Source organism: Mchenga conophoros, linkage group LG23 (genome assembly GCF_057382185.1).
Source record: "Mchenga conophoros isolate Kocher_MC1m ecotype Shallow Benthic linkage group LG23, M_conophoros_male_GT1.1, whole genome shotgun sequence".
Taxonomy (NCBI): Eukaryota; Metazoa; Chordata; class Actinopteri; order Cichliformes; family Cichlidae; genus Mchenga; species Mchenga conophoros.
In genome coordinates, this window is record NC_140547.1 from 5,381,880 (window position 1) to 5,395,545 (window position 13,666).

Consider the following 13,666-nt stretch of genomic DNA (forward strand, 5'->3'; position numbering starts at 1 on the left):
AAAAGTCCATCTATTAATCGTTAAACAGAAAGAAAAAAGTATAAATTTGAATAAAAATTTAAAATTCTAAAATATTCAAGGGAGAAATAAATGAATACACATCACTTGGGAAGAAGTTGTTGTTGTCTAATTAGTGTTGGTCATTCAAGTACGTTAAACAACAACGCTTAACTCGATTAGTCTGCACTCGACTCATCGAGCCTTTAACATCGAATATCGCTCCTTGCGATTAGCTTGGTCTCATTTAAGATGGCTGCCTAGTGTTCTGAAGTAACGCGGTTATTACATGTCAACATGTCTCTTCTTAGAGTTTGTGCCTTTGCCAAACTTCTGAGTCGTCGGAGCGTAATTGAAAAATGCGCTGTCCGCGTGTCTTTTGCGGACTGCTGTCAGCTGTGTGCGTCGGTGAGAGGTGGCACAGTTAGATGGATATCAGGTGAGAAAACAACAGTGTAACTGCAATGTGAGGGGCACATTTGGCGACTTTCTTTTGGGACTCTTTGTTGTATATCATTGCCTTTGTATGCTGACTGAACGCAGGGATTCCCTGTCGGATTTCGTGTTAGTAATTCAGATACTGCTGGTGATGCGTGGGCTCAGTCGGAAGCTTGGCGGTGCTTTGCTCTCCTCGTCCTTGAGGAAAACGTTGAACCTACTCCTCTGTGCAGTAATGGTAAAACTAAAGTAAACTAAATTTTAAGGTTTCACATATCAGGATATAATTATAAAGCATTTGATCCGTACCAGGTTTTAAAATGAGGTAAATGAAAGTTGAAATGAGGCGCAACACATGACACACCACACGTGTCATTATTTGTTTAACAGAAATCGAGCCAAAAGCAGCTTGTAGAACCTCTATTAGCAGCAGTGTGGGGGTTTGAACAGCCGGTTCCGCTTCCTTAATTCTTCGATAAGTCAGGGCCAAGCCAGCTCCGATCAGCAAGAACCCTGTTACCATGGTTCCGAATAGGTAGATATCTTCAGCAGTCAGGCTCACCCGAGCCCAGACTTCTCGTTGAGAAGGGGTGTCAATTGCATTCAGAGACCAGTTGATCAAATCCAAATCCATAATTCCTCTTTTAGGTTTTAGAGAACAGACTGTGAGAGAGTGTTCCAGGGAAAAGTAATACAAAAAAACCCACGAGACTAGACAAGGACATAAGAGGCTAAGCAGGGAAGCTAAGGGAGAGGAGGAGAGAAGAAAAAAAAAATGCAGCTTTTCTGACTCAGGTGGTGTCTATGGGCACTGTGCAGTCGGCATGTGGTCATTACCTATCCAGGCCTGTTTGGTTCGGAGGGTGTTCACGAAGGGCAAACTGTGAGAGGTCTCTGAAGCAGCACTCTCCAGCAATTGCACATAAATTATCTGGGGCCTCTCGCTTTTGGGCTTCTCCAAAAGCGAGAGGCCCAAATCACGTTCTTGTGAGGACAGACAATGTCATACCAGCCATGCCATACCAATACCAGCGTTTTATTTTCATGGGCAGGGCCTATAAGGGCACGTCTATCACTAAGCAGCGGCTCTCACAATGGATTGTGTAGGTGATTGCTCTTGGGTAGGTTTAGGGCAGCAGGCACCAGAGGGCCTGGAGGCTCACTCCACTTGTGGTCTGGCAGCGTTTGGGGCCCTTTTCAGAGAGGTGTCAATTCAGAACATATGAGCAGCAGCAAGCTCGTCTTCACCTCTCACATCTTTCCGGTTTTACAGGCTTGATGTTTCCAGTGTAGCCTAAATTGAATTGAGTCCGTGTGTGAGTGGCCTAAGTGATGGCGGTTACTCAGACCATGGCTCAGATTAGTGAGGTGGGTGGGCAGGGGTGAGATGTGAGATAAATGCTTCTGAGGAATACGCAGGAAGGCACATTCCATAGTTAGACATCTCACTGATGCTGCTCTGAGAACCAGGGTTACACAAGTAACCTAAATGTTTGCATTGTAGTTGTCTGTATCTTTAAACAATAAACAAAATGCCTTCAAAAGTGAAAAGCCAGGCCTAAGATCCAAAATAATATCTCATCATTTGTTTGTTTGTTTTATAGGAACATCTTTGCAGCTTCAAAACATAAATGTTTCATCTAGAATTCCAAAGACAGATGAAGCAAAGAAACGCGCACTGAGACAGTTTCAGCTGTTAGACGGTATGTGACTGCAGATGGCAGTTCTAGATCTTTGTGTTGTTTGTGATATGTTATTATAGTATTTTACAGGCTAATGTAGACTGTGGTGCTTTCTGTATTACTCCTTTAGTAACATTTTTGTTATGTTCCCTCTCAGTGCTTGAGGCCAGAATCCAGCAACTACAATCTGACGTCGTTCTAGATGTCCAACATGCAAAGGTGCAGTTTATGAAGGCGCCTTCTCATGGAAGAGGTACTTCATCTGGTAAGGGCCACAGAAGCACACCCCAGGAGAAAACTGATATTCCTAAATCTGGACAGACTGGCGATAAAGGCTCCTTTAAATCTCAGCCCCGCCGCTGGATAGAAAAACTAACTCAAGAGAAGAAGAACAAACTTAAAAAACAGCAGCACCTCCAGCAAAAAATGCAAATATGTGTCAAAGAGAAACTACAAACATCATCATCTAAAGGTACCAAAAGCAGCTTGATGTCCACCGGTACAACACATAAAACAATATCTACTGGAGTTAAAAAGAGCAGAGGTCATTCAAAACTGTCAGATGAAATACGAGCTGCAGTTTCTTCGACAGCTACAGCAGCTGCTGCCACTGCCATGGCAGGAGCAGCCACCGTGCCACAAAAAGCATCTAAAAAGAAACGAAAAGACTCTAAAACACATGCTCTTGAAAAAAAGGGAACTGAACTGACTGGTACTGACCCTCAGGGCACAGCCGAGGAGTTGGCTGAGGTGGAGGAGCTGGAAAAGAGACTCAATCAACAAGTAAGCCATTGGACATTGTCAAGTAAACCAGAACGCATGCAGGAGGGCAGTGTGGGAAATGCGTGTCAGGACATCAGTCTTAGCATCTGCTCATACTTGGAGGCCTGTATATTTGTCGGGGACATCGAGCGGGCACATAATTTCCTGCTCAGTCAGCACAGAGTTATGAGTCGACGAAAACATCTCAACACAGGCGTTTACAACATCATGATGAGGGTGTGGGCCAAAAAGGTGAGTTCAGAAATAAAATTCAGGAGATGAGCAAAGCAGCTAAAGGAAATTCAGACATGACTTTTATTGCTTGTGCTTTTTTTTAAGTGTAATGCGTCAAAATATGTTCTGTGACAAACATCCATGGACCTAGGGCTGTGCGATATGACCAAAATCTCATATCCCGATATAAGAATTCTATCGTCCTGATAACGATATAAATCACAAAAATGTAACATTTTCTGTAAATTCTGTGAATCTCGGGCAGCTCGTCTTGCGGGAAGTGTTTCCAGCTGCGCGTCATGTAGCTGGAGTCGAGTGTTTTAACCGATGCATGAAACTATACATTTTTAGACATAAGTTGTAAAGGTGTCCAAAGACATGCACTTAGTGGGGATAGGTTAATTGGATAACCCAAATTGTCACTAGGTGTGAATGTGCGAATGAAAGTGAGTGCGAATGGTTGTCTGTCCCTGTGTGTTGGCCCTGCGACAGACTGGCGACCTGTCCAGGGTGTACCCCGCCTCTCGCCCTATGACAGCTGGGATAGGCTCCAGCGCCCCCCCGCGACCCTGAAAAAAAGGATAAGCGGAAGCGAATGGATGGATGGATGGAAGTTGTAAAGGCCGCTGTTTTCTTTGTGAGTATTTGTTACACGGTGTGCTGCGGGGAAAAGCCTGTTCTAACGTTTGAGTCTAAGGTTTATTTTTAGCACCTGGCGGCTCTTTTTTTAAATTCTCACCCGTAAATAATCTGCTCTTTCACGTGATTCAGTTTATTTTGAAAAGTCTCAACAGGATATTGAGCTTTATAGTGAAAGGTTTACGTGGAATATAAACAAGCGGACACGCGATGCTGTTACCGTCGTTGTTGCTAACCAAAACGCATAAAAACAGGCGCTTGTCCGTCCTTAGTGTGGTTATATAAAATATAAGAGAAAGAGAGAACTTTAAGAAATTAATATATCCACTACAGTGACCATCAAAACGATGAAAAAATATTGCCGTAAACAGTTTATTTTGCGACACCACGAAACAAAATGAAACGACGATTCATATCGTTATATCGAACAGCTCTACATGGGCCCACTGGTACTTAATTGTTTAGGGCCCTTTTCAAATATCTGTGGGCAAACATGCAGTTGAACATGCTCTTATTCTCTCTGCCCTTTAATAATGATCCGAAGAAACTAAACTACGCCTCATCTTTGGTCACTAATTCTGTTGACTTTAATTTTCACTTGTTTGCTTGGTATCATGGACTCAGGATAATTAGGCTCACTGCTCTCCCTTATATCTCTTTCATTTGTAGGGTACATTAAATCAGATTGGCCGCATGTTTATTCTTTTAGAAGAGGCTGGTCTGAAGCCAAATCGTGGTTCCTACTTTGCTGCTTTGGAGTGTATGGGTCGCAACCCAAACTGCTCCCCAAAGGTTGTTTCAAGGTATGTTGCAAAGATACACACGCACAGGGATCATAAAGAGGTGTGTTTATACCAACGTGTTTCACATTGCATCACATGTATTTCAGCACATGTGACATTTCAGAAGAGAGCTGACACTATGTAGCAACATCAAGATTTACCAGCAGGGGTCATAATCAGCTCAGGCTTTTTACTTTTGGGTGAAATTTCTGTGAAAGTGCATTTATCTTAAGGTTTCTGCTGATGTGATAGTAACATACTTGCTCATTTTAAGAGCATCAATTGAATGTTTTTCGTGTAGTGTTCAAGGAATCATTTTCCTTTAGCCTGCAGGGCTGAAAAAATTTGATTTCTAGCTGCATGTCCTATATTCTCTTAATATGTTTTTACAAAGGTGAGCTCCTTAATACCATGCACATCTAAGAATTGTGGTCTGTTATTGTTTTATATGTCTGTTTTGCAGTTTGGTCGTCTTTTGTGTCACTGGAGAATTAAGGAATGCTTTTTTTTTTTATAAAACTGTGTATTAAGCTGACACCTACCAGTATTCCTTCTACTTGTACTAATCACTTTTGTGGTTTCCATGGAAATCCAGCATGGCATTATTATTATTTCCTCAACTTTTTGTCAGTTGTAAATCTCTCTATTAATTAGTGCTGCTCTCACAAGGTCGCTTGAATTTGTTTTGGTTGTGGCAGCATTTTGACACAGTCTTAATGAGACTGGGTGAGGACTAATTAAATTTCTACAAGGCAGCTGAACCATACAGATAATAACTGTAGTGTAGTTAATTTCTTCTTGGATTTTGCAAATGTATTAATCAAGGACAATCTTGACAGTGTGTAGCCCAGTTCCATCTCAGCAATAACTGGGTCATCCTGACAGATCGCTGCAAGCTGGGTTTGGATGCTATTTAAAATATAAATAAAACCAATGTGCAATTATTTGCAAATAATTTAAAACCTCTAACCCTAAAAAATGTATTTTTTCAAAAATGCATGCCTTTTAAAAATTTTATGCAGCTAAATGCTAATATTGGAGGTCACACCAGGACTTCAGGGAGGTCAGCTTAGCACCCGGAGTCTTTTACTGCGGAGCCCTGGTGGAATATATTGATATTAGCCTGCAACCAGCCTTTCTTTAAAATGTCCTCTTGATGTCAGCATATGTCGCTCCTTCACAGATGTGCCTTATGCACTACTGCACACCTCTATACATTTTTGTATAGAGGTGTGCTTTTGAAGGGTATCCTAATAACCAACCTGAGTATTGCTCTTTGTAGCAAAGAGAAAGTGGAATCCATGATTTCAAATAACATTTTATAATTTTGATTCATTACACTGTAGGAAGTTATTCCACTTCATCTTAAAAAAGTTTGGACCAAAAGTCAGCTGTTTTAACTACATTTGTGGATCCCGCTAAAAACCTTTTTCACTTAAGTGTTTCTGAGCCCATTGATTTTTTTTTTTAAGTTAGATATTATCTTTTAAATTGTGTCAATTTTAGCTGCTTTGAATCATTCCAAAATATTTTACCTGGTAGATTATAAATGCACCATTTGTTTTCACAAGATTTAATAAATTGTAGAATTTTTAAGCAGTAATCCCCTATTTAATTTTTCCTTTGTCATTCTTATCCCAAATATTTTAACAGATGCTGCTGGCATCCCATTCAAAATGTCTGTATATGTTTGAATAAGCAAGTTCCAACCTTTCAGCATGTCTTTGTTATGTTCAAATAAAAATGTGGTTTCTAAAACACTTTAAAAAACTTTCTGGAAAGAGTTATATTAATTTAATTTCTGAATTGCATGAGACTCAGAAAATATAAACTTGCTAAGCAAAGCTCACAGTTTCAGGAGAAGCCTGTATGTTGTCACAGCACCGATGCCTGTTTGATAGCAACTAGGAGAAAATGCAGGCAGCTGGCCTGCTGCCGAGGCAGAGGCGGGGCTCATATTTAATTTTCTTTTTTCCTTTCTGATAAATCTAACATTAGTCTTATAGCAGATGAAAAACTACAGAGCACAGGGGTTGTGTTTTTTTATTATCTCTCTTTTATAATATGCAGCCCCTGTTTGAACACAGCTACATAAATGCTGCGTCCTTGATGAGAATGCTGTCTGACTACAGAAGTTATTCTGACAGCAGCTGAGAAACATGGATGATAAATGAATACAGGTATCATTCTTTATACAGAAAAGATTGACTTTTAAAATGTCCTGCTCAAACTTCCTCTTAAGGCTTTTAAGAATTCTCTGAGGTCATAAACATCCGTTTCTGTTCCAACCATGCAAACTTTGTTTGTTTTTGCCTGTCTCGTTCGGCACTGTAGCAATCAGAATTATTGTCTAAAGGCCAAGAAAAATGCCCAGAAAATTATTTTCCCAGGTGGATCATTACGGCTTTGTCATCCTGGTCCACTTAATTGATGTTTATTATTTATTATTTTTTTTACTTTTAAGTTATTACAGTGGTAACAGACAGGACCGGGGGATAGGAAAGACAAGTACAATTGGGGAAAAAGCTCAAGAAAAGGAGCAGGAAAGAAAAACAGGGGGAAGAAAGACAGAGAGAAAAGAAACAAAAAATCTGCTTGATCACCTGCTGGGAAAAAAGAACAAGCAAAAAGAGAACAACACAGTAGGGAAACCACAGCAACAACCAACATAAGCATAACTAACAGTAAATAATGAATATTGAATGTTACTGAGCAGCACGCAAGACCGACAACCCTCACGTCACTTCTGGCTGTAATCAGTACTTTTCCAGATTTCATCTGCTTAGTCATGTCACGTGCTTTTGCTGAAAACGTGTACAGAACAACACGGACACTTAAGTCTTTGACTCTGAGGACATCACCTTAGGCAGTGTGCTCCAGTGGCGATACAGGTGGCAGGGCATTAGGGTTGGCGGTGGGTATCTGGTTGGTCCATCGATCACTGTAAGCTGATGCTCATATGACATTGTTGTTCAGCAGTGCTGCCCTCCCGCTCTGTCTCTGGCTAAGCAGCTTCTTCTTTCCCTTACCTTATTCATTATCTTTCACTACTTTTTGTTGTTGTCATTAAATCCCTGTTTTCCCTATGCCCTCCCTCCCTTTTTTTCTTTTTTTATTAGTCCAACTGCTATACTCTTCTAATACTGAAATCCCCAAAGTCTCTCCTGCAGCATCCTTGCCCTCAGTGTAACAGTGTGCTTCTTCTCTCTTTTTCTCACATGCACAGCAACATTCTGAAACACACACTCTCATCCCTTTATATTTTGCCTTTATAAGTCCTGTATCCTCCAGAGCGCTATATTCCCTAAGGTGCAGCCGAGCGGTCACAGGGCTGATTGTGCTCTGTCTTTCAACCTCTCTGCCCTCTTTGTTCCTTTGGACCACATTGCCAGCACCCAGACTAATCCTGTCTTTGTTCAGGGCTCTCTCATTTACCCAGGACAAAATTGCATCTTGCATCACAAGAGACTCTGAGGCATGAGTGAAAATGCTTTTTTTTTTTTTTTCTTACCTCTTTGGCCTCGTTTAAAATATTCCCAAACTTTTGAGTAATATTACAGTCCCTCTTTTGTTTGTTAATCAGTGACTTCAGAACAGTGCACTTCTGATGGACCTCAATAGGTGGAAACTGCTGAGCCAGGGTTTTCTCCAGTTGCTAATTAACGTGCTGTTATTTATAATTGTCTTGAGTAAAAGGTGTGCTGGGTGAAGCAGAGCTCTGTTATCCGTGTTGTCAGTGATAAATGGGTTTTCCTCACTCCTCTCTTGGCTTTGTCATGTAGTTCTGTTGTTAACTTTAAAGGAGCACTGGTGCCAAACATGCTACCTACATTTTATATGTACATTATTTTTTTAATAATATTATCACTTTTTGTCTAGCTAATAGTATCTCAAAGATGCTGCATGCACAGGACTGATAGTCTGTTATTTTGTTTTTTATTTGTACAGTTTATAGTAGCTGTGTTTCTCCTGAATCCAAGGCTTAAAATACTTTATAATATGTATTTCATAGTTTGCATATGCAGATTCTGAATTAAATATTACATCTAATAGGACTGCATATCCATAATAATGTACTCAGACCTTTTAACCCCTGAGTCGCACTAGTCATAAAGGAAAAAATATTAATTCACAGACCTTTTTAGGCATCTTGTATCAAACTGAGTTATGGACTACTCATTACATTACACTTCTCATTTATATTCCAACAACACTGGAGTTTTCTGCATTCTGTAGTCCAGTCATGGAGTCTGCGCTCTCTCTAGGAGATTCTGTTTAAATAAACATTTCACTGGTGTCATCAGTGGCCATCTGCCTCTTGATTAAACTCATATTTTTGAGACTGACAGAAGGCTTGTCAATGCAAATACTTCAATTGATATTCTGCAACTCTTGATCAGGGCAGAAGAAACATATACAATGATGCCAGAGAGAGGTTTGTGTTTTTTATTAATCAGAGAGCCAGGAAGTTATATAATTAAGTTATCCTCTTCCCACATCAGCAGGCAGGTCAGATGTTATAAATTCGACTTGTGATCATACTCTGTGGTCTGATCCATCATAATAACCATAATCTCCTTTGAAAATGAAAATCTACCTCTTGTGTCCTCTTAGTGGCATTCCAGCTAGCTTTGTGAGTGCTCCCTGGCTAATCTGATGGAATGAAGAGGTGCTAATACCTTCTGCGACGAGTTTGAGGAACATTTTTTAAATATACAGTACTATGCTTTGCTTCCAGCACATTCATTTGGCAAGTGAAAGGTCATTGGTGTGATTCCAGCCAGAGACACAAATCCCTGTTGGTGTTGCGTCAGGAAGGGCCTTGGATGTAAAAGTTGACATGCAGAGCTACCCGCTGTGATGACTCTTTGCGGGATGGGAGAAGCCTATACTGTACTGTGCAAAGTCTTGAGCTACCCATCATTTCTTGATGTTTTACTTCCACAGAGCCAGAAGTTCTGCTAATTTAATTAAATTAAATTTCATAGTTTCTTTTTTTCCACTTTGTTGTATCAGCCTGTCACAAAGACATTATGTTTCCTTTTTGTTAGTCGAATCTATGAAAAATGCCAAAGACATCACAGTTTGGTAGATGTAAAATAGCATTTTTGCACCAACGAGGTGAGTTAAGAGCTATTGACCAAACACTTGTATGTCAGCATGGTGTGCAGTGTGTCCTTAAAAAATTGAGGAAACTAAACAGTTAAAAAGCCTAATTACAGCTGATGAGCAGTATCAGAAAGTCGTGAAACAAAATTCAGCAAAGACCTGACGCTGGACCTGAGTCGACCCATTTAAACAAACAACAACCTTTATTTGTCACTTACAATCATACAGAGTACAACTTGTAGTGAAATGCTTGTGTCTGAGCCGCGCCATTCCAGGGCTTGGTTTTAGCATGTGGGAGTCTAGCCAGGACTCTTACTGGATACCAAGTGGGAATCAAACTTGCGACTCCCACTCTGTTTGCTGAAGCCTCATCAGAAATGGGTGGCTGTGAAGAAGCCCTTTTTAAAGAGGGAAATTGGGGGGAAAAGAATGAGGAATGTTAAAATTGGTCATACTGAAGAACATTCAAGCTCAATAGAATTGTAAAAACTCTGTTTTGGCTTATATGCTGTATTTTTTTTTTTTTTTTTTCAAATTAAAACAGGGTTTAAATTCATTGCAAATGATTGCATTCTGGCTTTTTTACATTTTTTTTAATACTGTCACAGCTTGTCCCACTGACTAGTATCTTTAGCTTTCTACTGACATTACATAAGTAAAACCCTGTTTTAAGAGATAATATACATGTGGCACAAAGACTGTACGTTTCTGCATTTCCAGGTGTCTGAGCCAGATGGAGGAGGATGGCCTCTCTGTGGATGATCTGTTCAACCAATGTGTTTTCCGGCAAGATGAGAAGGACATGCTGCTAAAAGCCATACGCATCGTAAAGCCAGAGTATCAGCCCAGGCTCAACATGCACACAAGCAAGTGTTCTTCATTGCTGGTTCAAGACTTCTACTCAGAGGTATTACAGAGTCAGGTCTTTTGTTATCAGCGAACTTATTTACTGACAAGCTGGCACATGGGAAAATTAGATGCCCATCTTTTCTGCTGATGTCAAGATAGTGGAAGTTAAATAATTAATCCACATATGCACATGTTCATCTGGTCTTTGATCTTGACATTATCTTAAACTGAAATCATTGGAAATCATGGTGACCGCTGCATTTTTTTTTATGGTCGGATGACAGAATCTGCATCTTTGTATTAATTAACCATTAGCATTTACTTTAGTTGGCGTTCACAAAAATCTTTAAAAGCATTATGTAAAGAATTTATTTAGAAACTAAATGTGACTTAACACAGGAATTATTTTTAAGGCTCACTGTTTTGCATGTTTCACAAGGCTCCAGCTTGACTACGAAAGATTTGATTGTCAACCCTTCACAGCCAGACAGGCACTGTTCTATTTATAGTGAGCCACGTCTGCTTTCTAATGGGTCCTCTGCTTTAGTTGCCTCTCCTCCTCTCACCTCTCCTCCTCCTTCCCACCTTCCTACTCCTCGTGATTCTCACACAATTCGTTAACAGCTTTTCGTGCCATTGTAGTATTTTTAGCCTCAGTCCATGCAGCATATTCACTTTTAGACCTCTCAGTCTTATTGTTAGTGTGTGTGTGTGTTTAATAGAGGGATGGTAGCAAGGTCAGCAGGTCTTATTCTATGAGTGTGAATGTGGGACTGTGCCACTTCATGATATGCCAAAAAGGTCAAATGTGACCAGATCTTTCCTGCTGGCTTTTAATGCATTTATAAAGGTAGTTTGTAATTTATCTGACTCTGGCTTTTTTTTGGCAGGTCGTAGGGGCTTAAAGGCTGTTCAAATAACTGGCCCATTTGATAACAGAGTGACACAATGAATGATCTCTGGAGGGTTTTCAATCAGTTTGAGCAGCACAAGCACAGACTAATTAAAATACTGTTTGCTGCTGTGAGAAGAGATTTTGATTAAAGCTTCAGATCGTACAAAATGCAGTTTGATCTAGTTTCTACTTGTCTTTGGAGAGTGTATTATTCTCTCATTTAATTATCTGTTTCATTGGGAAAGTGTCCTATATTTGCATACTTTTTTAAAAACCATGCTTTTAATATTGCTCATCTTGCTGTATTAAATACAGCTCACTTTTCCTGCTCAGACCTATTCCAAAAAGTACATTATGATCACTAGGGCTGTGCGATATGACCAAAATCTCATATCCCAATATAAGAATTCTATCGTCTCGATATAAATCACAAAAATGTAACATTTTCTGTAAATTCTGTGAATCTCGGGCAGCTCGACTTGCGTGTAGTGTTTCCAGCTGCGCGTCATGTAGCTGGAGTTTTACAGATGCATGAAACTATACATTTTTAGACATAAGTTGTAAAGGCCACTGTTTTCTTTGTGAGTATTTATTACACAGCGTGCTGCGGGGAAAAGCCTGTTCTAACGTTTGAGTCTAAGGTTTATTTTTTAGCACCTGGCGGCTCTTTTTAAATTCTCATCCGTAAATAATCTGCTCTTTCACGTGATTCAGTTTATTTTGAAAAGTCTCAACAGGATCTTGAGCTTTATTGTGAAAGGTTTATGTGGAACATAAACAAGCGGACACGCGATGCTGTTACCGTCGTTGTTGCTAACCACAATGCATAAAAACAGGCGCTTGTCCGTCCATAGTGTGGTTATATAAAATATAAGAGAAAGAGAGAACTTTAAGAAATTAATATAGCCACTACAGTGACCATCAAAACGATGAAAAAATATTGCCGTAAACAGTTTATTTTGCGACACCACAAAACAAACGATAGCGTAAAATGAAACGATAGACGTTTTTATATCGTCATCCGATATATATCGTTATATCAAACAGCCCTAATGATCACGGAGTGGCCTCACCAGTCTCCAAAGCGGCAAACAAGAAACCTGAAACATTTAGACAGTTCTTGTAAAGAGGAGTGGGTCGACCTGGTGACGAAGGTTTCTCCACCAAGTACTGTTTTCTTTGGGGATCAAATACTTATTTCACAGAATGAGATGTGAATATATATGGATATTTATATCTTTTATGTATTTTTTTGTTCTGGATTTTTGGTTTATATTCTGTCTCTCTCCGTTCAGATAAAACCACTACAAAAATTAGTAGCCAATACCATTGAGCCATTACCTAAAGAGCTATTCGCCACAAGTGAAGCTCCGAGTTTTAAATGGAAGCAGAATTAGATAAGTGGCTATGTTGGTGGTTGGACAGGTGCCTGGGTTGAGTCGAGTTTGTTCCGTTAGGGTTTTCGGTTTTGAAGGTTAGGCTCAGGCCAAGAAAGATCTGCACTGTACAAGATATCGTTTGTGTCTGTCTGATGTTTGGTTACGTGTTATGTTTTAGAGGGCGGACCACATCTACCCAAAATTGGACTTCACACAGGAGGATCTCCAGGAGCGTTTTAAACGTCAGCTGAGTGTGGAGCAGGCCTGCACGATCACCATAGACTCTGTGGAAGCTGCCAAGCCCGTCACTGAAAACATGGCGAAAATGGTAAATCAACTGACTCGGTTCCCCTTTTCGTCTTCAGCTTGTCCTTTATGTTGACTGTTGCTCTGATGCTCATGAGAATGGATTGTGTAATGAAAAGGATTCAGGTATTAATGACACACGGCTAGTTGTTTTGTTTTAGAAACAACAGCTGTCTTAAATGACACAGATCAGGTCAGTGGTGGTGAAGCGTTGCCTTTGCTCTGTTAATGTTAGTTATGGGTAATTAATTATTATAATTTGGGATAGATTGCATGCAGGTGATCTAAACTCAATGCAAACATTATGTGTTTTGTTGCCCACACCCACAGTAGTGTTCTGATTCGTGAGCATGTGGTGGTATATGTCTTTTAAAGAAAGATACGTTTCACGGTAACTTTTTCTTCTCTTCTCTTTCTTTGGTTGTTGGAATGAAAAAAAGTTTCATTTTTGCTGGAAGAACATTGCATTCTTGCTGTTTTGTGCTGACAGTTTATCCTTTTGAACCACAAAAAAGCCTACAGATCTCCAGCAAAACACAGCATACTGGCACCCAGTGTAATATTCAGACTGTAGAGGATGTTTATCGTCTTGGC

At 40.0% G+C, this 13,666-nt stretch overlaps 1 protein-coding gene across 1 annotated transcript in view; it reads left to right on the forward strand.

Moving 5' to 3' along the window:
• The first annotated feature begins 263 nt into the window (after nt 1-263).
• polrmt (polymerase (RNA) mitochondrial (DNA directed)) overlaps nt 264-13,666 on the forward strand; it is a 52,468-nt gene continuing 39,065 nt past the window's right edge. Inside the window, exons 1-6 of the mRNA XM_085264492.1 lie at nt 264-436; nt 2,040-2,138; nt 2,275-3,131; nt 4,422-4,555; nt 10,364-10,550; nt 12,945-13,094. Of these exons, the coding sequence (XP_085120618.1) occupies nt 295-436; nt 2,040-2,138; nt 2,275-3,131; nt 4,422-4,555; nt 10,364-10,550; nt 12,945-13,094 (1,569 nt within the window). The 5' untranslated portion in view covers nt 264-294. The remainder of the gene's footprint in view (nt 437-2,039; nt 2,139-2,274; nt 3,132-4,421; nt 4,556-10,363; nt 10,551-12,944; nt 13,095-13,666) is intronic.